The 25,857-nt window shown below is 44.2% G+C and overlaps 1 protein-coding gene across 1 annotated transcript in view; it reads right to left on the bottom strand.

The window, feature by feature from the left end:
- Positions 1-25,857, bottom strand: part of LOC112221624 (tensin-2) — a 53,213-nt gene that overhangs the window by 22,117 nt on the left and 5,239 nt on the right. The window contains 6 exon segments of the mRNA XM_024383797.2: positions 3,288-3,471; positions 3,908-3,957; positions 4,089-4,130; positions 4,403-4,438; positions 20,857-20,894; positions 21,186-21,291. Of these exon segments, the coding sequence (XP_024239565.2) occupies positions 3,288-3,471; positions 3,908-3,957; positions 4,089-4,130; positions 4,403-4,438; positions 20,857-20,894; positions 21,186-21,291 (456 nt within the window).

The following is a 25,857-nucleotide window of genomic DNA, read 5'->3' on the forward strand; positions in this document are numbered from 1 at the left end:
ATTAACAATAAACTGGTCTGAAATACAGTGCATTCGGGAAGTATTCAGTGCACTCATCAGTCTAGATACAATACCCCATAATGACAAAGTGAAAACAGGTTAAGACATTTTATCAAATTTATTTTAAAAAACAAACAGAAAATACTTTATTTACATAAGTATTCAGACCCTATACTCAGTATTTTATTGAAGCACCTTTGGCTGCGATTACAGACTTGAGTCTTCTTGGGTATGACGCTACAAGCTTGGCAAACCTGTATTTGGAGAGTTTCTCCCATTCTTCTCTGCAGATCCTCTCAAGCTCTTTCAGGTTATAGGGGAGCGTCGCTGCACAGCTATTTTCAGGTCTCTCCAGAGATGTTCGATCGGGTTCAAGTCTGGGCTCTGGCTGGGACACTCAAGGACATTCAGAGACTTGTCCCGAAGCCACCTCTGCGTTGTCTTGGCTGTGTGCTTAGGGTCGTTGTCCTGTTGGAAGGTGAACCGTTACCCCGGTCTGAGGTCCATAGCATTCTGGAGCAGGTTTTCATCAAGGCTCTCTGTAACTTTGCTCCGTTCATCTTTCCCTCTATCCTGATTAGTCTCCCATTCCCTGCCGCTGAGAAACATCCCCATAGCATGATGCTGCCACCACCATGCTTTATCGTAGGGATAGTGTCAGGTTTCCTCCAGATGTGACGCTTGGCATTCAGGACAAAGGGTTCAATCTTGGTTTCATCAGACCAAAGAATCTTATTTCTCATGGTCTGAGAGTCCTTCAGGTGCCTTTTGGCAAATGGGCTGTCATGTGTCTTTTACTGAGGAGTGGCCCTTCTCCCCCAATTGCTCAATTTGGCCGGGCGGCCAGCTCTAGGAAGAGTCTTGGCAGTTCCAAACTTTTTTTACGTTTCTGTTATATATACAGTTGAAGTCTGAAGTTTACATACACCTTAGCCAAATACATTTAAACTCAGTTTTTCACAATTCCCGACATTTAATCCTAGTAAGAATTCCATGTCTAAGGTCAGTTAGGATCACCACTTTATTTTAAGAATGTGAAATGTCAGAATAATAGTAGAGAATTTTTTATTTCAGTTTTTATTTCTTTCATCACATTCCCAGTGGGTCAGAAGTTTACATATACACTCAATTAGTATTTGGTAGCATTGCCTTTAAATTGTTTAACTTGGGTCAAACATTTCAGGTAGCCTTCCACAAGCTTCCCACAATAAGTTGGGTGAATTTTGGCCCATTCCTCCTGACAGAGCTGGTGTAACTGAGTCAGGTTTGTAGGCCCTCTTGCTCGCACACACATTTCAGTTCTGCCAACACATTTTCTATAGGATTGAGGTCAAGGCTTGTGATGGCCACTCCAATACCTTGATTTTGTTGTCCTTAAGCCATTTTGCTACAACTTTGGAAGTATGCTTGGGGTCATTGTCCATTCGGAAGACCCAATTGCGACTAAGCTTTAACTTCCTGACGGATGTCTTGAGATGTTGCTTCAATATAGCCACATCATTTTCTTTCCTCATGATGCCATCTATTTTGTGAAGTGTACCAGTCCCTCCTGCAGCAAAGCAACCACACAGCATGATGCTGCCACCCCAGTGCTTCACGTTTGGGATGATGTTCTTCAGCTTGCAAGCCTCCCCCTTTTTCTTCCAAACATAACAATGGTCATTATGGCCAAACAGTTCTATTTATGTTTCATCAGACCAGAGGACATTTCTTCAAAAAGTACAATCTTTGTCCCCATGTGTAGTTGCAAACCATAGTCTGGCTTTTTTTATGGCGGTTTTGGAGCAGTGGCTTCTTCCCTTTTCAGGTTATGTCAATATAGGTCCAGCAGCTTCACAAGGTCCTTTGTTGTTGTTCTGGGATTGATTTGCACTTTTCGCACCAAAGTACGTCCATCTCTAGTTGACAGAATGCGTCTCCTTCCTGAGCGGTAAGACAGCTGCGTGGTCCCATGGTGTTTATACTTGCGTACTATTGTTTGTACAGATGAATGTAGTACCTTCAGGCCTTTGGAAATTGCTCCCAAGGATGAACCAGACGAGGTCTACAATTTTTTCTGAGGTCTTGGCTGATTTCTTTTGATTTTCCCATGATGTCAAACAAAAAAGCACTGAGTTTGAAGGTAGGCCTTGAAATACATCCACAGGTACACCTCCAATTGACTAAAATTATGTCAATTAGCCTATCAGAAGCTTCTAAAGCCATCATTTTCAGGAATTGTCCAAGCTGTTTAAAGGCACAGTCAACTTAGTGTATGTAAACTTCTGACCCCCTGGATTTGTGATACAGTGAAATAATCTGTCTGTAAACAATTGTTGGAAAAATGACTTCTGTCATGCACAAAGTAGATGTCCTCACCGACTTGCCAGAACTATAGTTTGTTAACAAGACATTTGTGGAGTGGTTGAAAAACAAGTTTTAATGACTCCAACCTAAGTGTATGTTAACTTCCGACTTTACATTTTCAAAAATGTCTAAAAACCTGTTTTTGCTTTGCCATTATGGGGTATTGTGTATAGATTGATGAGTGAAAAAAATTGATTTTAATCCATTTTAGAATTAGGCTGTAAAGTAACAAAATGTGGAAAAAGTCAAGGGGTCTGAATACTTTCCGAATGCCCTGTATTAACATTCTGATTATATATAATTTTTAAATGGTCTGAGAAGAACAACAATGGCAGGGCAATTCAAGAATAACCAATATGTAGTGATAATGGATTGAGCCTACTGCACAAACCTCATTGCTACAGTACTGTTTTTAGTAGGTTAATGTTGCATAGGCTTACAGCTTTTAAGTCATGTTAAAAAAACAGAAATCTGCCTCCATTTTGATTCAGAAAGTGATCTCCGCTCAGAAAAGGTTTGACCACTTTTTTACAGGAATAGGATTCTGAATACATAAAGGACACCTCCCCCATTGGCATTCCTATCTCTTTTATAGATGTTATAACCATGTATTTCTACCACTGTATCATCAAAGGAATTGTCTAAGTGAGTTTCTGAGATAGCCAGTATATGAATGTTATCTGATGTTAGTAAGTTATTGATTTCATGAACCTTGTTTCTCAGGCTACATATGTTCATGTGGGCTATTTTTTAACCTTTTCTGGGTGGCTATGAAAGCACATATGAAAGCATCACTGAGTGTATGGCTACATTCCAAAATCCATACCAGCCTACCACTTATAATACATGCCCAACACAATCCTTAATTTGGAGTGGTATGATAGTAGAGTAGATATTTGAACCCAGCCCATGTCGACAGCGGCAGGATATAATGTACTCACCAGGAACTTGTCCTGGTGCTTGGACCTGAGCATGGCAGTCACCTCCTTGAGGTTGAGACGGTAGCGCTGCTCGTCCAGCAGAGGGGGGAAGAACACGGAGATAATCCTCTCAGTGATGTAGGTCAGGTCAAAGTCATAGTGGCCCTCCATGACTCTTTCCATCACACGGTCCACACTGAAACTCCTGACCAGAGGGAAAACGCAAGGGGTTATGAGGTGGTCTACAGATGGATGTTGTGTTACTCCATTGAGCTCTAAAACAGAAACACTGAAACCTTTCATTTGCAGCCTCCCTTACATTACTCAGCGTTTCCCAAACTCGGGGTCGCGACCCCATGTGGTGTTGCCTGATTTGACAATGGGGTCGAGAGAAAAACAGGAGGAAGTGTAGTTGGATATGAGAGGAGGTGTAGAATGACAAATAAAAAGAGGGAATGAAGGAGGAGTGATAAAAAGAGAGAGACTGGGAAAGAGAAGAAGAGAATGAAGAGGAGGAGATAGGAGGAGTCAGTGTGAAATCCTCCTTTTCATCATCCTCCTCTTCCTTCTTCTCCTCCTCCTCCATAGAGAGACATGTTAAATAATGAATTTAATTAGGTTATCATAGGGAGCTGTGTTACCTGGGGAGGGTGGTCCTCTGTTTGGTGTAAGTCAGAGACTTTGTGGAACCCTGAAGACAGAGAGAAGTTAAATTAGAACCATTAGAAATTAGAACCATTTCTCACACTCATGAGAAGAACAGCATGAACATTCACTTGTGGAGGGGAAGTGAGAAAAATGTGTCTGGAAAAGTCTTCTCACCAGGTGTTGGACGTGTCGGGATGGAGCTGTCCCTCTGCGCTGCTGTAGGCAACCAGGGGAGATATATGGTGATTCAACAAACAGGCTTCCTTCCTGAAGGCCCACCTATACTACTTATTGTAGCAACCTGACTTCTAGACAACACTCTCATCCAAGAACAAACCAAGCCCACTCTACTAGCCAAGGAAAAGAGGGGCATCTGCCATTTTCCAACAGCACTGCAGATTTATGGATGGCTACAGCTTGTTGTTTATATCATAAAGTGAAGGAATGAAGGACTATTTAAAGAGTGAGAGACAGAGGGGTCAACTTACCAGATCAGATGGAGCTGGGATGCATGCTGTGGTCACCTGAAACAGAACAACAGACCATTTTTCCAACGAGAAACATGATCGAACCAAAACATACAGTCAAACATACACATTACACGTTCCGAGGCTATCCGCTTAGTCTCGCTTTCCGCTGTCTGTTTTTTTTCTTCTTGTATTTTTCTCCAGGAAAGAAGGAAGGGAGTGGTGAGGCTGGCGAGGCCGGGGAAGATGGGCCAGAGGCAATGCTCCCTCAGACAGACGGAGAGATAAAGAAAGAGAGAAAAACACATCTAAGCCAGATACGAGAGCCCTGTCATCCCATGTAGACATGATTACAGTAGAAATACCAGGACAAGGGAAGTATGGTATGCAAGTCCCAACATTCTCTGGGGGCGCTTGGTGGGACGGTCTGAGAAAAACCAGAGGTTGCATAATTTATCTTGCTAACCCACTCCATTTTGGTGTCACTCACACAATGGCACAGTTGGTAGCCAGGGAACATGTGCACATAATCATGTTGGTCATGTTCACACTGATTCATATAAACACAAAGCACTAAAAAGTACAACTAATATGCTGGTGAAAAGCATTTATTAGAAACATTTGCTTTGACAACATTACAGTCTTTGCTGTCTCGTACGCACTCAGGCACGCATGCACACACACACACACAATGTAATTTCCCATGTGCAATGGTCTGTAGATCGTGAACCCAGACCTATGTTCCGGAGCAAGTGGAAGGAAGCACTGGTAGATTTGAGGTAGGGTTGAGGACCACAGTCATGCTTACGTAAAGGCCAAGCACACTGCGGGCCAGAGTATGTCCTAGCATTTCCACTCCCCAACCCTGTTACGCCTGTTTGTTTGGACACAGGAAAGGGCAAAGGCTTGTATATCTCATTGTGTACAGAGGGAAGTTACAGACCCCTTGGGTGGGAGTATGTTTGTGTTTGAGTGTGTGTGAGCCAGATATAGCTAGTGTGCTTGTGTGCATTTCTAAGAAAATGTGTGGGCCTCAAACCTCTCCTCCTCATACAGTAGGTGGCTATAGGCTAAGCAGGGTGGTGTCAACAGACAATGTGCTGTAATGAGACACATGACTACATCACAGAGCTTGTTTCTGATTGATTACAATAAAGTTCATGGAACCACCACTGCTCTATTCTGCCAAGCAGTGGAACAATTCGTCCCCATGACGGATAATACTTCTGTTCTCTAAGAATCATTGCAGATCTTATCTTCTGTCCTGACTGCCAGTTGGGCTTGTGAAACTGCGACCACATAACTATGAAAATAACAAGAACCATGTTAAAAGGATGCATTAGGGTACTGCTGCTAACACAAGAACAACATGGCATTGCATTGTTTGCTGTTTGGGGTTTTAGGCTGGGTTTCTGTATAGCACGTTGTGACATCTGCTGATGTAAAAAAAGGGCTTTGTAAACACATTTGATTGATTGATTGATGGCCAGAAGGTGAACCAGACAGCACACTGTCCACTCTCTTTCTGTCCAACTGTCCCTCTCCTCTCCTCTAATCAATTCTCTCTGGCCACATCCTCTCTTTCCCTCGTTCTCTTCCAAACTGACTCTCTCCCTCTAACATTTTATTTCTCTAATAATCCCTCTATCCAGCATTCTCCCTCCCTCCTCTCTTTTCCCCTCTCACTCCCTGTCAAACTTTCCCTCTCTCCAGCAGCATTCACCCTCTCTCTCTCTCTCTCTCCCAGCCTGCTGTCCTCCCCTCTCAGAGCGAGCGATGGGGCCTGCAGCAGGGGAGCATTACGCCAGAACAAACACACCAGATTCCATCTCCTGGGCCAACACTTACGCACGCGCTTCCTGCAAGTGCTCTCCCCCTCCCCTCCCCTCTCCCTCACTCCTGCTCTCCCTCCATGTACCTCTCCCACTATATCACTCTCCAAACAGGCCCAGCTGGTAAGGCTCATGGTGCTAACCCCTCTCTGCCTCTTCTAGATGGGCCACTGGTTCAACCAATGTCCTTGATCCATTAAAGCCAGGGACCATGGCTAATGCACTCACTGTGAATGCATCTCTTCAGTGCTATGCAAGACTAGCTATGGGAGAGAACTGATGATGAGGTAGCCCTACTGGTATGTTATACGTATGAGTAAGTGAGTGTGTGGGTATAGGGGAAATCCTAGGGTGCATAAGAGAACAAAGGGGTCTGCTTCATGTCCACTGACACCGAAAGGTGTTTTTGTAAGTGGAGTACAGGGTAAATAGACTGGATAACAGGGGAGGTGACAGGGAGGAGTAATGGGGATACGGACATCATGTAAACAATATCATTAGTGAGCAGAACTGGGGCCAATTGGACTTCATCAACTTTGATTCTGCCCCACCCCAATGATAATTCCTTCAGCCTTTCTCTGTCAAGTCCGATTCATGTTTTGTTCAAGAGTTGAGTCTCTCAACAGTCTCTTTTATTCCATCAAGCCTATCACTAAACAGAATTCAAAAACAGTTTTTGAAAACTGAAAATGAGCATGCTAAGGCTCATGGAAACTTCACTGGATTTGTACACTTTGTATCCGCCATAACTCTGTGGTAACCCTGTTCCACATTGAGTCACAAAACCTCATGACATATCAAAACAGACTGCGGTCTAATAGAGTGGTGATTGAAACCCACATGGCAGGAATTTCACAACAATATTCTGGTTGTCTAATCACCAGCCCCAACCATCTGGTTCTTCTCAGCTTTCAATTAGCATAGGAGAAAATCACACACAGAAATGGCATTTCTATGACTTCACTGACATGGTATGCACAAAGAGTGTACAAAACATTAGGAACACCTCAGAAAAGCCTCAATTCATCGGGAATGGTGTCGAAAGCGTTCCACTGGGATGGTCCCCCATGTTGACTCCAATGTTACCCACAGTTGTGTCAAGTTGGTTGGCTGTTGCGTGTGAAAAACAGCAGTGTTGCAGTTCCTGTCACACTCACTGGCATCTACTACCATACCCTGTTCAAAGGGAGTTAAAACATTTTGTCTTCTGAATGGCAAACATGCACAATCCATGTCTCAATTTTCTCAAAGCATAAAAATCCTCCTTAACCTGTCTCCTTCCCTTCATCTACACTGATTGAAGTGGATTTAACAAGTGACATCAATAAGGGATCATACCTTTCACCTGGATTCACCTGTCTAGTCTATGTCATGGAAAGAGCACACTCAGTGTATTTGTCCTTTGTCTTACTGTAACCAATTGTTGTCTTGACATAGCATTTGTCCAAGACAATTATATTTGATGCTTATTAGCCAACTGCTTCCCCTGTGGGACAGCCAATCAGAGGGCAGTGATGAAAGGGAAGCCAATCAGAATTGAAAGCTGATGCCAGATAGCCTTGTGCTTTCATCACAAAGGGTATTTTCAGAGGGCTGGTGATGTCATAGTGCCCAACAGGCATAAGGCTGGTTAGTGTCCCTCAGGCAGCTGTCCATTCTCATAGACCCTCCTGATATAGAGGATAGTGGGGTGTGACTAAGGTCAAAGGTTCAAGTCCCAGTGGAGGTACCTGACTGTATATCTCTGAGCTAGGTTTCATTATTCAAACACCCCATCCCCAACCCCCATTCAATCATTTTTACTACGCTGGTATGAGGAGTCTGAAGCAGACCTAATGCCCCTTAATCATTGCAAGGTGTGCTGTCTCTGAAAGTCCCTGAAAGTGAATCATGCGAGAAAAGGCCCCCAGCTAACGTTGGGGGCCTCGAAAGCCAGGACTGGGATACACTGCTGTAGGGAATGATCTCTTTATCGATCTGGCTTAAACTCTGTCCATTATATTTGTCTCCCTCTCTATCTTTCTTCCTCTCTCTTTCCCTAATTCCTTCCCTTTCTCATTCTCTCTTCCTCGCTCTCTTACTTTGTCTCTTTCTCCCTCTCTTTACTTTTTCCTTCATTTCCCCCCTCTTTTCTCATCTCTCTTTCTCTTCATCTCTCTGTATCTCCCTCTCCCTATCACTCTCTCTCTCTCTCTCTCGCTCGCTCCATCTTTCTCACCAAACAGCTGAGGGTGGGTACAGAACAGAACAGAACAGATAGGACAGAGGTCACATGTGTCCCTTTGGTATCTGTAATTACTGTGTGGGACTCCCAGTCATAGAGCCAGAGTCAACAGTGACCACAACAACCCCCCTCCCCTCCTCCTCCCCCCCGCCTCCTCCAAGTGCAAGAAGTATTCAAAGAGCAATGCTGGACAAAAATAAACAGTGGTAAATAAACAGATTCGAAAAAGTCAGCAAGGCGAGATTGTGAGAGATCAACACTGGAAAAATCCCCTGTGAACTAACCAACATGAGCCATTTTTATATTGTGTCTAAATGGTTTCCTCTTCCTCCCTGTTCTCTCTGTTGTTTAAAATGGGTTCGTCCTGACCATTCTAGCTAGAGCTAGTCTCTTTTCTGTCCCACTAATATTGCTGAAATCTGAACAGATACATTCCTCAGATGGCGATGTCTCTTTCTCTAGTTCTAAGATAAATGTTTTGTGGTAAGGAGCCATTGCCCCATGTACACAGCAACAAACTGTGTACAAATCAATGCATGTATGTATCTACAAATGGCAATAACCTGGATGTAATGACTACTGAATATGACACCAGACACATTACCATGGTCTGCCCTGTAGTGGAGAAAGTGGAAAGACATTCTTGAGATGATAGGGAGACTTTGCAGCCTTCAGCGTTGTGCAGTCAGAATAGAGCAAAACAGTGGCCAATTAGCCTGGCTTATTTCCCCTCTACCAAAGGTCATCTGGCAGAGTCCCAGACCTGTTAAGCCAACTGTCACGCTTATGGTTTTAACGCTGATCAGCATCACACTGACTCACTCACTAGTCTGCCCACATTCACAACAAGCCACGCTATCTACCCCGGCAATTACCATGACTCTGTGACGGGGTGGCGACTCAGAGTCCCTAACGATGATGATGAGACACATTCATTCTATTTATATTCTACACTTCCTGTAGTACATTTCTATATAAACTAATTAAGAGATAAATATATAACAACTGGATTTTAACAAGATTATTTACCAGTGACACATCCCTAGTAATGATTACCAGGAAGATTTTTTCTGTTATTATGAGCTCGGGTCTGACAGGAAATAGAAGATGAGCAGAGAGGATGCTGGGTCAGCTCTGTGTTGTTGACAGGGTTAGAAAAACAGTAGAGGTTAACCGGATCTACAGGCCTTCCTCTTACAGTTGTCTGCTGTCCCTTCACCACTTCCTATCTACACTACTGTGCCCCCCCCACCCCCCACACACACACCTTCAACTGATTTCCCGTAAATTACAACCAATATCCAGCTGGGCGGGGGTTGCTATTCCTCCCGAAATAGCGGAAATGTCTCTTCCTGCCTTATTGGGTAGCTCATCATGGGCAACATTCCCTGACCCTTAATCCTGGACACCCTCCCCTACCCCTGGTCCCCCTTCGCTCCCTGTGGACCACATGTTCCACTCCAGCTCACAGATAAGGAGGAACTGTTCTCTCTACAGAGAACAAGCAGAAATTAAACACTGTTTTGGCATATTGATGTATTTTTGACGTGGGATCGCTCATGAAAGACAAGAGATGAGCCAGCTGTAGGTTGTTGACGTCGTGGTTGGATAACCGCAACTCCACAAGACAAGTACAAGAGTAGAAGCCATAGGGAGAAGCACACAGACGATTCTTTTTTCTAGTCCCCCTCTTTTCCAGGAAATGCTTTATTCTGGGAAGAGGAGACCAGGGGGTTTTCCCAAGGGAGCATTGACAGTAACTTATGGGACAGTTTGTCACCAGGCTCATGGCAAACACTTGTCTGTAAAAGGTTGTAAATTCAGTCATAATGAGAGCACAATGGTTCACAGATGGCTAGTGAATTAGGATGTCTCCAGATGCATGGTAGAAACTATGTGACTTAAACTCTTAAATGAGGAACTGAGTTGTTACATACCCTACTCAGACATTTAGGGTTAACATGAAGATCAGCCAAAGGTCTTGTTCAGAGGTGGAAGTAACAAATTACAAATACTCTTGTTACTGTAATTGAGTTGCTTTTCCAAGTAGTTACTTTTTTTTGGTATTTTTCAAAGTCAGTAACTGTACTTTTACTTACACTGTAAGTATGTTTTGAAGTATTGTACTCTGCTACCTTTTTAAAACCATCTGTTACAGAGCACAATTTTGTAGGCTATACATAATAGTAGATCATAATGGCACGGAAAGTTTGCGGAGCCATAAAACTGCTCATGTTGTTGTGACCAATCAAATCAAATTTCACACATCACGCCAAAACAGGCCAATCAAATCAAATCAAACATTATATGTCACATGTGTCGAATACAACAAGTGTAGACCTTACCGTGAAATGCTTACTTTACAAGCCCTTAACCAACAGTGCTGTTCAAGAAAGAGTTAAGAAAATATTTACCAAAAAACGAATGTAAAAAATAATAAAAAGTAACACAATAGAATAACAATAACGAGGCTATATACAGGGGGTACCGGTACAGAGTCAATGTGTGGGGGTACAGGTTAGTCGAGGTAATTTGTACATGGAGGTAGGGGTGAAGTGACTATGCGGCAGCATAGCCTAGTGGTTAGAGCGTTAGACTAGTAACCGGAAGGTTGCAAGTTCAAACCCCCGAGCTGACAAGGTACAAATCTGTCGTTCTGCCCCTGAACAGGCAGTTAACCCACTGTTCCTAGGCCAAATCAAATCAAATCAAATTTTATTTGTCACATACACATGGTTAGCAGATGTTAATGCGAGTGTAGCGAAATGCTTGTGCTTCTAGTTCCGACAATGCAGTAATAACGAGCAAGTAATCTAACTAACAATTCCAAAAAAAACTACTGTCATACACAGTGTAAGGGGATAAAGAATATGTACATAAGGATATATGAATGAGTGATGGTACAGAGCAGCATAGGCAAGATACAGTAGATGATATCGAGTACAGTATATACATATGAGATAAGTATGTAAACCAAGTGGCATAGTTAAAGTGGCTAGTGATACCTGTATTACATAAGGATGCAGTCGATGATATAGAGTACAGTATCAACGTATGCATATGAGATGAACAATGTAGGGTAAGTAACATTATATAAGGTAGCATTGTTTAAAGTGGCTAGTGATATATTTACATCATTTCCCATCGATTCCCATGATTAAAGTGGCTGGAGTAGAGTCAGTGTCATTGACAGTGTGTTGGCAGTAGCCACTCAATGTTAGTGGTGGCTGTTTAACAGTCTGATGGCCTTGAGATAGAAGCTGTTTTTCAGTCTCTCGGTCCCAGCTTTGATGCACCTGTACTGACCTCGCCTTCTGGATGGCAGCGGGGTGAACAGGCAGTGGCTCGGGTGGTTGATGTCCTTGATGATCTTTATGGCCTTCCTGTAGCATCGGGTGGTGTAGGTGTCCTGGAGGGCAGGTAGTTTGCCCCCGGTGATGCGTTGTGCAGACCTCACTACCCTCTGGAGAGCCTTACGGTTGAGGGCGGTGCAGTTGCCATACCAGGCGGTGATACAGCCCGCCAGGATGCTCTCGATTGTGCATCTGTAGAAGTTTGTGAGTGCTTTTGGTGACAAGCCGAATTTCTTCAGCCTCCTGAGGTTGAAGAGGCGCTGCTGCGCCTTCCTCACGATGCTGTCTGTGTGAGTGGACCAATTCAGTTTGTCTGTGATGTGTATGCCGAGGAACTTAAAACTTGCTACCCTCTCCACTACTGTTCCATCGATGTGGATGGGGGTGTTCCCTCTGCTGTTTCCTGAAGTCCACAATCATCTCCTTAGTTTTGTTGACGTTGAGTGTGAGGTTATTTTCCTGACACCACACTCCGAGGGCCCTCACCTCCTCCCTGTAGGCCGTCTCGTCGTTGTTGGTAATCAAGCCTACCACTGTTGTGTCGTCCGCAAACTTGATGATTGAGTTGGAGGCGTGCATGGCCACGCAGTCGTGGGTGAACAGGGAGTACAGGAGAGGGCTCAGAACGCACCCTTGTGGGGCCCCAGTGTTGAGGATCAGCGGGGAGGAGATGTTGTTGCCTACCCTCACCACCTGGGGGCGGCCCGTCAGGAAGTCCAGTACCCAGTTGCACAGGGCGGGGTCGAGACCCAGGGTCTCGAGCTTGATGACGAGCTTGGAGGGTACTATGGTGTTGAATGCCGAGCTGTAGTCGATGAACAGCATTCTCACATAGGTATTCCTCTTGTCCAGATGGGTTAGGGCAGTGTGCAGTGTGGTTGAGATTGCATCGTCTGTGGACCTATTTGGGCGGTAAGCAAATTGGAGTGGGTCAAGGGTGTCAGGTAGGGTGGAGGTGATATGGTCCTTGACTAGTCTCTCAAAGCACTTCATGATGACGGATGTGAGTGCTACGGGCGGTAGTCGTTTAGCTCAGTTACCTTAGCTTTCTTGGGAACAGGAACAATGGTGGCCCTCTTGAAGCATGTGGGAACAGCAGACTGGTATAGGGATTGATTGAATATGTCCGTAAACACACCGGCCAGCTGGTCATTGAAAATAAGAATTTGGTCTTAACTGACTTGCCTAGTTAAATAAAATAAAAAATGCATAGATAATAAACAGCGAGTAACAGCAGTGTACAAAACAAATGGAGGGGGGGAGGGGTGTAAATAGTCCGATGGCCATTTGATGAATTGTTCAGGAGTCTTATGGCTTGGAGGTAGAAGCTGTTATGGAGCCTTTTGGTCCTAGACTTGGTGCTCCGGTACCGCTTGCCGTGCAATAGCAAAAATCCTGTGAATAGTCCGATGGCCATTTGATGAATTGTTCAGAAGTCTTATGGCTTGGAGGTAGAAGCTGTTACGGAGCCTTTTGGTCCTAGACTTGGTGCTCCGGTACCGCTTGCCGTGCAATAGCAAAAAAAACTGTCTTTGACCTGGGTGACTGGAGTCTCTTACAATTTTCTGGGCCTTCCTCTGACAACGCCTGGTATATAGATCCTGGATGGCAGGATATTTGGCCCCAGTGATGTACTGGGCCGTACGCACTACCCTCTGTAGAGCCTTACAGTCAGATGCTGAGCAGTTGCCATACCAGGCGGTGATGCTACCGGTCAAGATGCTCTCGATGGTGCAGCTGTAGAACTTTTTGAGGATCTGGGGACCCATGCCAAATCAAGCTGATTTGGCATCGGTCCCCAGAGGAAAATATTTTTTTTATCATAGAGGTGTGTGTGAAAAAACAGTGGAGACAGAGGAGACTGAGGAGATGAGACAATCCAGACACAGACAGACCCAGTGTTAAAGGCGAGGAGGAAAATCCCTGGCCTAATCTCAGTGACCAGTTCTCCTTTAAGCACAGGAGAGGGGAGAGTGTAATCATGCAATGCAAGCTTTGCTTACCCAGGATGATGGAGGTGGCTGCTAATTTAGCTAGTTAGCTACATGGCTAACCACCATCCAATGATGATAGCCGTTATTGTGCCTAGCACGTCATTGTCACTACATGTGGTGGTGGCTGTGCCCAGTGGGACCTAGGAATTTTAGATACAGTGGGGAGAACAAGTATTTGATACACTGCCGATTTTGCAGGTTTTCCTACTTACAAAGCATGTAGAGGTCTGTAATGTTTTATCATAGGTACACTTCAATGGTGAGAGACGGAATCTAAAACAAAAATCCAGAAAATCACATTGTATGATTTTTAAGTAATTAATTTGCATTTTATTGCATGACATAAGTATTTGATCACCTACCAACTAGTAAGAATTCCAGCTCTCACAGACCTGTTAGTTTTTCTTTAAGAAGCCCACCTGTTCTCCACTCATTACCTGTATTAAATGCACCTGTTTGAACTTGTTACCTGTATAAAAGACACCTGTCCACACACTCAATCAAACACACTCCAACCTCTCCACAATGGCCAAGACTAGAGAGCTGTGTAAGGACATCAGGGATAAAATTGTAGACCTGCACAAGGCTGGGATGGGCTACAGGACAATAGGCATACGACTTGGTGAGAAGGCAACAACTGTTGGCGCAATTATTAGAAAATGGAAGAAGCTCAAAATGACAGTCAATCACCCTCGGTCTGGGGCTCCATGCAAGATCTCACCTCGTGGGGCATCAATGATCATGAGGAAGGTGAGGGATCAGCCCAGAACTACACGGCAGGACCTGGTCAATGACCTGAAGAGAGCTGGGACCACAGTCTCAAAGAAAACCATTAGTAACACACTACTCCGTCATGGATTAAAATCCTGCAGCGCACGCAAGGTCCCCCTGCTCAAGCCAGCGCATGTCCAGGCCCGTCTGAAGTTTGCCAATGACCATCTGGATGATCCAGAGGAGAAGTTCATGTGGTCTGATGAGACAAAAATAGGTCTAAACTTTTTGGTCTAAACTCCTCTCGCCGTGTTTGGAGGAAGAAGAAGGATGAGTACAACCCCAAGAACACCATCCCAACCGTGAAGCATGGAGATGGAAACATTCTTTGGGGATGCTTTTCTGCAAAGGGGACAGGACGACTGCACCGTATTGAGGGGAGGATGGATGGGGCCATGTATCGCGAGATCTTGGCCAATAACCTCCTTCCCTCAGTAAGAGCATTGAAGATGGGTCGTGGCTGGGTCTTCCAGCATGACAATGACCCGAAACACACAGCCAGGGCAACTAAGGAGTGGCTCCATAAGAAGCATCTCAAGGTCCTGGAGTGGCCTAGCCAGTCTCCAGAACTGAACCCAATAGAAAATCTTTGGAGGGAGCTGAAAGTCTGTATTGCCCAGCGACAGCCCCAAAACCTGAAGGACCTGGAGAAGGTCTGTATGGAGGAGTGGGCCAAAATCCCTGCTGCAGTGTGTGCAAACCTGGTCAAGAACTACAGGAAACGTATGATCTCTGTAATTGCAAACAAAGGTTTCTGTACCAAATATTAAGTTATGTTTTTCTGGTGTATCAAATACTTATGTCATGCAATAAAATGCAAATGAATGACTTAAAAATCATACAATGTGATTTTCTAGATTTTTGTTTTAGATTCCATCTCTCACAGTTGAAGTGTACCTATGATAAAAAATTACAGACCTCTACATGCTTTGTAAGTAGGAAAACCTGAAAAATCGGCAGTGTATCAAATACTTGTTCTCCCCACTGTATGTACTTTCTCTGTGTAAATTTGGATAACATAAAAGCCATACTCTGTAGCTAAGTCTCATAGAATGGGTCAAATTGCATTCTTCTTTTAGCTAGCTACTTACTGTACACTACCAAGAAAATGGTAAAAAAAAAACGTAGTTGTGAGGCTTAATATACTGAACAAAAATATAAACGCAACATGCAACAATTTCAAAGATTTTACTGAGTTACAGTTCATATAAGGAAATCAGTCAAATTAAATAAATAAATTAGGTCCTAATCTATGGATTTCACATGACTGAGAAAACAGATATGCATCTGTTGGTCACAGATACCTTAAAAAAAAGGTAGGGGAGTGGATCAGAAAACCGGTCAGTATCTGGTGTGACCACCATTTGCCTCATGCAGCACAACACATCTCCTTCGTATAGAGTTGTTGACTGGGTCCTGTGGACACCTGTTGTCCCACTCCTCTTCAATGGCTGTGCGAAGTTGCTGGATATTGGCGGGAACTGGAACACACTGTCGTACACGTCAATCCAGAACATGCCCAATGGGTGACATGTCTGCTGAGTATGCAGGCCATGGAAGAACTGGGACATTCCAGGAATTGTGTACAGATGCTTGAGACATGGGGCCATGCATTATCATGCTAAAACATGAGGTGATGGCGGTGGATAAATGGCACGACAATGGGCCTCAGGATCTCGTCACGGTATCTCTGTGCATTCAAATTGCCATCGATAAAATGCAATTGTGTTCGTTGTCCGTAGCTTATTCCTGCCCATACCATAACCCCACCGCCACCGTGGGGCACTCTGATGTTTGCTGATGTTCACAACGTTGACATCAGTAAACCGCTCACCCACACGACGCCACACTGTCTGCCATCTGCCTGGTACAGTTGAAACTGCGATTCATCTGTGAAGAGCACACTTCTCCAGCGTGCCAGTGGCCATCAAAGATGAGCATTTGCCACCTGAAGTTGGCTACGATGGCGAACTGCAGTCAAGTCAAGACCCTGGTGAGGACGACGAGCACACATATGAGCTGCATTGAAACTTTTTCTGTGCAGACATTTTTTTTGTGCAGTCATTCTTTGGTTGTGCAAATCCACAACTTCATCAGCTGTCCAGGTGGCTGGTCTCAAACGATCCCGCAGGTGAAGAAGTCGGATGTGGAGGTCCTGGGCTGGCATGGTTACACATGGTCTGCGGTTGTGAGGCCGGTTGCCAAATTGGTCTGAGGTTGTGAGGCCAGTTGCCAAATTGTCTAAAACGACGTTGGAGGCGACTTATGGTAGAAAAATTAACATTCAATTCTCTGGCAACAGCTCTGGTGGACATTCATGCTGTCAGCATGCCAATTGCATGTTCCCTCAAAACTTAAGACATCTGTGGCATTGTGTTGTATGACAAAACAGCACATTTAAAAGAGGCCTTTTATTGTGCCCAGCACAAGTTGCACCTGTGTAATGAACATGCTGTTTAATCAGCTTCTTGATATGCCACATCACTCAGATGATGAAAGCATAGAATAGCCAAATATCACACAATTAAATATTTACTATAACTGGGGCTTAAACTTTACATAAGCATTCAAAACACCTTTATGAAGCCATTCATGACACCTTAATGAGTGTTTCAGTAGGCCTATAATGTATTACATTAACCTTCATGATTAATGTATTCTTTCATCAGTGTCTCTCACAAGAAATGTTTTGTCTACACATCATTATAATTTTATTGAGTGTGTATGTGAAGTGAGAGAGAACAGCAGATGGGTTTGTTTACATTAATTTGTATAAAACCAATCTCTGTGTGTTTCATGAGGTCATGTGACATAAATTTTGCATACTTAGATGGAATATTTTTGTTCAGAGGGAACCTCCATCAAAGATGACGGTCTACAATAACCTCACCTCAGCACGCAAAAACAGGCAGACCAAGGAACCATCAAACAAGCAAAGATATATCTGCCATGATAACATATAAATGTATGTAATTTATTTATAAAAAAATTATTGTCCATGAACTATGACTATTCTAACAGGTGTTAAAATGCACTTATGTCTTACAGGCTGAGTCCTACAGAAATAGCCTTCTTAACCGTGATGAGGCCTGTGGTGACGGCAGGTGGAGGCTTTGAACACCTGTTAGAATAGTGCAAGATGTCCCTACCACTCATGAGAGGGTCTCTGAAAGCGCTTTGGAGGAATGAAGGAAGATCCCTAACTTATTGCTGCTGCAATCCTTCTGCCAAAGTTAAAAATCTCTTGGACTGACAAAGCAGATGTCATCGAAGCAGGTAAGATTTCATCACACTAATATTTGTCACATTATTTGTTAACCTTAAACGTGTTCCTATGGTAATAAGATACACACTGAGTATACCAAACATTAGGAACACCTTCCTAATATTGAGTTGCACCCCCCTTTTGCCCTCAGAAAAGCCCCAATTCGTCAGGGCATGGACTCTACAAGGTGTCGAAAGCGTTCCACAAGGATGGTGGCCCATTTTGACTCCAATGCTTCAAACAGTTGTGTCAAGTTGGCTGGATGTCCATTGGGTGGTGGACCATTCTTGATACACACAGGAAACTGTTGAGCGAGAAAAACCCAGCAGCGTTGCAGTTCTTGACACAAACCGGTGCACCTGGCACCTACTACCATACCCTGTTCAAAGGCACTTCAATCTTTTGTCTTGCCCAGTTACCCTCTGAATGGTACACTTACACAATCCATGTCTCAATTGTCTCAAGGCTTAAAAATCCTTCTTTAACCTGGCTCCTCCCCTTCATCTACACTGATTGAAGTGGATTTAACAAGTGACATCAATAAGGGATCATTGTTTTCACCTGGATTCATTTGGTCAGTCTATGTCAATGGTTCCCAAACTTTTTATAGTCCCATACCCTTTCAAACATTCAACCTCCAGCTGTGTACCCCATCTAGCACCAGGGTCAGCTCACTCTCAAATGTTTTTTTTTTGTTGTTGCCATTATTGTAACCCTGCCACACACACACTATACGATACATTTATTAAACATAAGAATGAGTGTGAGTTTTTGTCACAACCCGGCTCGTGGGACGTGACAGAGCTCTTATAGGACCAGGGCACAAATAATAATATAATAATAATAACTAATTTTGCTCTTTATTTAACCATCTTACATATAAAACCTTATTGTTCATCGAAAAAAACAGGTTAATGAGAAGGGTGTGCTTGAAAGGATGCTCATAACTCTGCAGTGTTGGGTTGTATTGGAGAGAGGCTCAGTCTTAAATAATTTTCCACACACAGTCTGTGCCTGTATTTAGTTTTCATGCTAGTGAGGGCCGAGAATCCACTCTCACATAGGTACATGGTTGCAAAGGGCATCAGTGTCTTAACAGCGCGATTTGCCACGCAAAGTTTCACAGAACCACTTGTTGCAATTTCGATGAGGCTCTCTTGTTCAGATATCGGTAAGTGGACTGGAGGCAGGGCATGAAAGGGATAATGAATCCAGTTGTTTGTGTCATCCGTGTCTGGAAAGTACCTGCGTAATTGTGCACCAGACTCACTCCGGTGCTTCGCTATATCACATTTGACATTGTCCGTAAGCTTCATTTGCACACAAAAAAATCATACAATGATGGAAAGACCTGTGTGTTGCCCTTGTTAATGCAGATAGAGAAGAGCTCTAACTTCTTAATCATAGCCTCAATTTTGTCCCGCACATTGAATATAGTTGCGCAGAGTCCCTGTACTCCTAGATTCAGGCGAGAAAAAACATCACTCAGATAGGCCAGTCGTGTGAGAAACTCGTCATCATGCAAAGTGACAAGTGATAATACAGATCTGGGCCTTATCCACAAAGCCTCTCAGAGTAGGAGTGCTGATCTAGGATCAGTTTTACCTTTTAGATCATAATGAAGAAGAGTAAAGATGTAGGATCTTAATTTGATCACTCGTTGCTGAGAATTTTCTGCACAGCAGGAAATGCAAACTTGTAGTGTATTCAAGATTTTAAAAAGGCTTCTAAAGTTTGTAATTTCCACTTTCAAATGTCAGACTTGATTTGCCCTAACAAAAAATGTATCAACACCTCAAACTATTTCCATGAATTATAATACCCATAATAATTCACATTTCCTCTTGCTGCAGGACTGTTTTCCTGCTGTAGCAAACTGGCTTAATTTAAGATCATACATCTGTATATGGACAGGTTGGGACCTGCTTTGTGGAAATGGGCCCTGGCCTGACACTGACCTGACCATCTGTCGATCTCTCGCTCTCTCTTTCATTCTCAATGACTGTGATAAAGCTAAGGTTATTACACTAGCATAACACAGAGGCTGGTCTTTTTTTATTGAAATCAGACAGATTTTCGTGGACAATAACTTATAAAACCCTCAGGGCCAGACGGATGTTGTACCATGTGTATTTGGGGTTTGTGTTTGCTCTTCTGTATGTGGTTTCAATAAAACCCCAGGCAGCTTCCTTCGATCAGAGCTTCCTGAATCCCAAGCTTTCATGGGCGAGCCCCTTTAGCCCTCAGCGCTGGCTCTTAAGGCCAGATAACAGTTGAGATGGCCGGAGGCTGGCCTGGCCTCTCCCTTCCTGGGCAGGACCGATGTCTATCGCTGCCTGGGCACCGACCACCCCCAGTCAACAGGACAGCCTCAGCTAAGCAGCTATCATCTCCAAACCCAAACACATCCAGGCCACAAACAACACAACAATGTGGAAATAATATCCCTCTGACGAAAAGCATTAATTTGAGGAAACAGCCAGACCTTTACAATCCACAGGACAAGAGTGGCCTACATACTATTCCAGGTCTACTGCAGACGAGTTTGTGCCCATTCCTAGATAGAAATCATCAAATATGAAAATTATATTGAAAAAACAACCGGCTTTGGACTTTTATTGATTTGCTACTTTCCACTTTTATCTTCTATTTGCTACTTTTATCTTCTAATGCTCTCTCATCAGATGGAAAAGATGCTACGACGATTGGAAGGCAATCTCTGCCACATGCTTTCTTCCATAATGCATGGCGCCCGCCGCCACAGTCTGCCAAGTCTCTCCCTGCCCCAGGCCAAAGTTGGCATTCACTCCTCCATCAATGACCCTTTCACATGGAGCAGCGTGGGGCTTGGGTGCGGCCGGTCCCCGTTCTGGGAATGGAACAGTGAAGCCTTCACATCAGTGGAAAGAAACTGTAGCCTTCCTTAACCCGCTGCAGCTCAACTCAGAGGTGGCATCTAGCTCATAGGGTAGGGACAGGGAGGACAATTCCAGAGTTGGGCAAGATACGCAGGAGTGAATCAGTTTGGAGTCTTACCTTTGCCTCGCATTTCTTGTGAGTGGCTGTTTTACACACTGGAGAGAGAAGGATGAGAATGGAACAAAGGGAGACAGAGAATGGAGCAATTAGTCAGCTTCCATCATCCAGGTTAATTTTGTGTATTTGATTGTTAAAAACATGATCTAACTGAGCCTAGCTCCCTAGACAATAATCAGCTTACAGTCAGGAGGATGTTGGCTCTGAGAGAGACAGCTAGCTAGAGCTGACAGGAGTGCCAGCTGAACAGGATCCTCCATGGAGGAGGGTGGAGAGAGAGGGAGAGAAGTGGGAGAGAGAGAGTCTGAGAAAGACAGAGAGACACTCACCTCGACAGAAGGACCCTGTGCTGTCCACACTCTGACGACACACCCCACACTGACGCCTCTTCCTAAAGGTCTTCTCCTTGAAGACATGGGGCTCTTCCTTGCCTGTCTGTCAACACACAGATACACACACATTCAGAAACTCAGTACTTAGGGAGTAGCACACACACTAGTAGGTTGTTGGCGTGTTTGAGTGAAAGGAGTTTTGCAGTCAGGTGTTGCTGATCCTTATTTCTGCTCCAGAACCTCTGGATGGTTGGTCCTATAACGGAGGTAATCTTCTAGTAACACGCCCATGATCCTACTTTGTTTCACAACATGAAATTGGCTTTGAACATGAGACTGCAGGGGGATGGGAGTTACACGTTTCATGGCATGGTAACTAAGCCAATGTAAACAAATGGTTGCTCTGCTCTTACACACAGACACACATTCACACACTCTCTCTCCCTATGTCGTGAACTAAGGAAAGAAAGGATGGAGAATGTTTGTGGAAAAAATGAAGGCATAGAAACACCCACTCAGATATACTGAGGGCAAATCCACCAGTTAATGTAAGCCCTCAGAAGTGTCCATGCATGGCCGTGTGTCCATATTCGTTTGTGTACAGTACAATCTATCTACTGCCTCAAAGCCTGTCTGTTTTCATTGGTCCGGAAATCAAACTGAAACATATAATGAACCTTTGTTACGGCAGTGTGTGCTTTTCCTCTTCAGTAAAGGGGCTGTTTGCACACTTTTCCATTCTCCTCTCCCGCTACGACTGGGCACTATTTGGACAGCTGGCAGGAGACTGTGCTTACCATGTTCACTACGCAACTGTGTGGACACCCAGGGCTGGCACCCCCCTCTCCCTGCCCACCCATGGCCCCACCTCACCACTGACCCCAAGCATACCAGGCATGACACTAAACAACTGTCTCTCTGAAACGTTCTACCTGTCTGCAGCCATGGAGTGGACCGGGAACAAAGTTTAAATAGAGACTTTAAATTAAAATTAAAATGAACTTCACCGCAAGCCTACTGTTGTGTGTGAGTAAAATATTGTAAGCAGTTTCACACATACTGGGCATGGTTTCACAACATTTTTGCTAAAGACAGATCACTCTGCATTTACAGACCACAGACAGACAGAGAAACAGACGGACAGACTGCAGCGCCCGCATACCCTGGGATGCGTTCAGAAAAGGTGCAATGGACTGAATGTTGCAGAGATAAAGAGCTGACATGACTCCTTACTTTACTTGTCAGAGAGGCACTTCAGTCATTGAGAACACTTCACAACATTGTGCAATACTGAACACGGACCTGGATACTGACATAAGCACAAGCAGCCGGCCACACGGTAAACACTCAGTTGAAACAATGTGCAAGTTGGGGCCTTACAATAACAATTAGGTGTAACAAATGAAAATGTCCCCCATGTGAGACATGTGTCTCATGGATCCTTCTGTATGACATAAAAGGAATGATTGGCTCTCTTTGGATAATCAGCTGCCAAATGAGAGCTGTGAGGACAGGATGGATGGAAAGAGAGATGGGGAGAAAAGATAGATAAAGGTATCGAGTGAAACTGCTACACTCTTAGTAAAAAAGGTGCTATGTAGAACCTATTTGCTTTTTGGTTCCAGGTAGAACCCTTGTGGGTTCCATGCAGAACCTTTTCCACAGAGGGTTCTACCCAAAAGTTGTTTTTTTTACCTGTAACTAAAAAGGGTTGTATCTATAACCAAGGGTTATCCTATGGGGCCAGCCGAAAACCCCTTTTTCAAAGTGTACACAGCAACTTGAAAACTTAGACTGGTTGAGTTGATTCAAACCAAATATCTTGGTTTTCCCTCCGTCTTTACAAAGTTTGTCTGTGGTTTTCATGATCTTTCGCTCTCCAGCCATTGGTTTACATATTTGTTCAAAAACATGCTAACATTCTCCTCATACTGTACTTTATTTATACAAACATTATTTATTATTACAAGTTCGCAATGTTCACCAACAGGCTATATATCCCATTCACCTTCATGGCAAAGTATGTCTAAAATGGGCATGCATAACATCTTACCTCGTTAGCCGCCCAAATCAGAACTTCAGACTCTGGGTTAAAAAAAATTGCAGACAGTTCTCTGTTACAACCCCTCCTCTCCTAAAAACACCCTTCAAGTGCACACCAGTGAGTTGCTACCTCACAAACCTGACTGTTTGTGTAGTCAGTCAGTGTAATGGGACAACCTTTATCGCCAAGTCCCTGTGTCTCCCGTCTGCTCTGGGACAGCCCCCCTTCCCCCACCCCCCATCATCCCCCAGGCATCAACAGCAGTTCAGCACACAAAAGGGTTCTGTTCTCTTGTTTTTATGTCGTCCAGCTCAGAAAACCAGAAGTTCCTTAGTCAAAGAACCGCTTTTTGAAAATAAATCCCTCCCTTTCCTTCTCCCTGTCTACCAGAAGCCCCCAGAACAGAAGCGTGATTGAAGGGAGGAGCCAACCCATACACACAGATGCTACACACATCCATCCCTACAGACCCCCTGGATGCTCTGACTCCCTCTTCCCCTCCAAAAATAGCTTGATATTTAGTTTACACAATGATGGTTATTGTGTGGCACTCTCTCTACCGGACTGGACCCACTGACCCCAGGCTAAAGCGAGGCCAGAGGCCCGAGGCTGCTGGACTAGAGAGATACTCTATAAGGGTAGGTCTTCTCTTGGGTTTCCCTTTAGACTCCAATATCTAAACAACTGAAGCTGTATTTGGACCTGAATGTCAACTCCTCTGATGTTGTGGCGCACTGGCTGGATGAGGGCCACTAGCAGCTGAGGGAGAAGAGTTGAAGGAGAAGAGCTGCAGAGCAGCTTAGAGTGTTCACTGTTCAGTGCAAGAGCATCATACTTTATGTGCCATCTGGTAAAATTATTACGGTAGCATAATAACATTTGTAATATGCCATCATCTCTCCACTATGAGTCTTTGTGACTCATATTGTTACAGGGGTTGTTTGTGTATATGTGTGGGTCTGCAGTACAGTCCCCCTCCCTCGATTTAAAGCCAGTGTGTCACAGATGGAGATCAAGTGTGTGTGTGCATAATTGTGTGTGTGTTCTCTTTGTATTCCCCTTCCCTTAATAGAAAGTCTAAAGATGCGGATGTGTGTGTGTCTGTCTTTGAATGTGTGTGCACGTGTTTATGTGCACGCGTGTGTGTGTACATGTTTGTGTGTGTACACGTGTGTGTGTGTGTTCTCTGTGCAGCCTCCGTCCTTTCCTCCACAGAAGGCCAGTGTGTCTCAAAAGGGTGGGACAGGCAGCGGAGGGAACAGAGACAGCTTGTTCCAGTGGTGAGGTCAGCGCTGCGCCATGACACACTTCCTGTGTAGCCCTCCTCACTGTTTTAACCTCTGGTGGTCAGCCACAATGCTGCTGTCGCTGGCTAGGGTCCTCTCCTCTCACATTCCCAATCCTGTTGTTCAGGGGCCGTATTCATTTCTCTCAGAGTAGGACTGCTGATATAGGATCAGGTCCCCCCTTTCTGTTGTATTCTTATTCATTTTGATCTCAAATGCAAAACTGATCCTAGATAGGTAATCCTATGATGAGACTTGGGCTGGTTCTACTGTGTCTCTGCTCCTTTCTCCCTCAGAGTCTGAACCACAACACTGCTGCTGGAGTGGGCCCTATCTATCAACTGATAAATGACATGCTCGGGTCACTGCAGTACACAGCAGCGCCAGTCTATTAGCAGTAACACGGTTATCACTGCCAAAGGAAAGATTGGACAATGTTATCGTGTTACCTATCCACTGTGGTTTCCCTCATGTTATTATGTTCAGACCCTAGGGAAGAAACTTTTGACATGAGAATATGATATTGGAGGAGATTAAAGCACACATCCACATCTCCCCTCACACACACACGCATTGTACACAACACATGCAAGAAAGCACACACACACACACACACACACACACACACACACACACACACACACACACACACACACACACACACACACACACACACACACACACTACCTGGTTTACTATCACCACCTGGTTATTCAAATTGACATTTGTCATTAAGTTCACACACCCGCAAACACAGACAGACACACAAACACACACACCTAAGGAGATCAAAATACACTTTCACAAAATCATAATAATGGTAAAGGATTGGGAAATTGCTATGACGCAGTAATGAACACAGAACACATTGGGGATGGGAGGGGAGGGGTGTGACGGGAGGGGAGGGGTGCGCATGGAGTCATATGATCCTTTAACCACTTTCCTTTTAGGCTTTCTGTATCAGACCTGCAAGAATACTTCACAATTAGCCTGCTATGACATCGGATTATACTGTAATTGGGCAAATAGACTCCACTAAGGCGAGGATATTAATCACATAGTAAAACGACAATATTAGTACTTTATCATTTCAATTGAGTATAGTTTACCAGAGGATGATTACCCCGTGGAAGAGTCTCGAATATCTCATTCAGTCGGATAAAATAACCCTGTCCAATGTGCTGCTGTGTAACTTTCGACTATGGTGTACTGTCAAAGAACAAGCGAGTTTGGAATGATGACTTAATCCACTAATCTAACCGCGCAAAAACATTTACAGAAAAAGATAATTGTTTATAAAAAAAACTAACAGCACTGGAACATTCGACAAGAGACTATA

Source organism: Oncorhynchus tshawytscha, linkage group LG22 (genome assembly GCF_018296145.1).
Source record: "Oncorhynchus tshawytscha isolate Ot180627B linkage group LG22, Otsh_v2.0, whole genome shotgun sequence".
Lineage (NCBI taxonomy): Eukaryota > Metazoa > Chordata > Actinopteri > Salmoniformes > Salmonidae > Oncorhynchus > Oncorhynchus tshawytscha.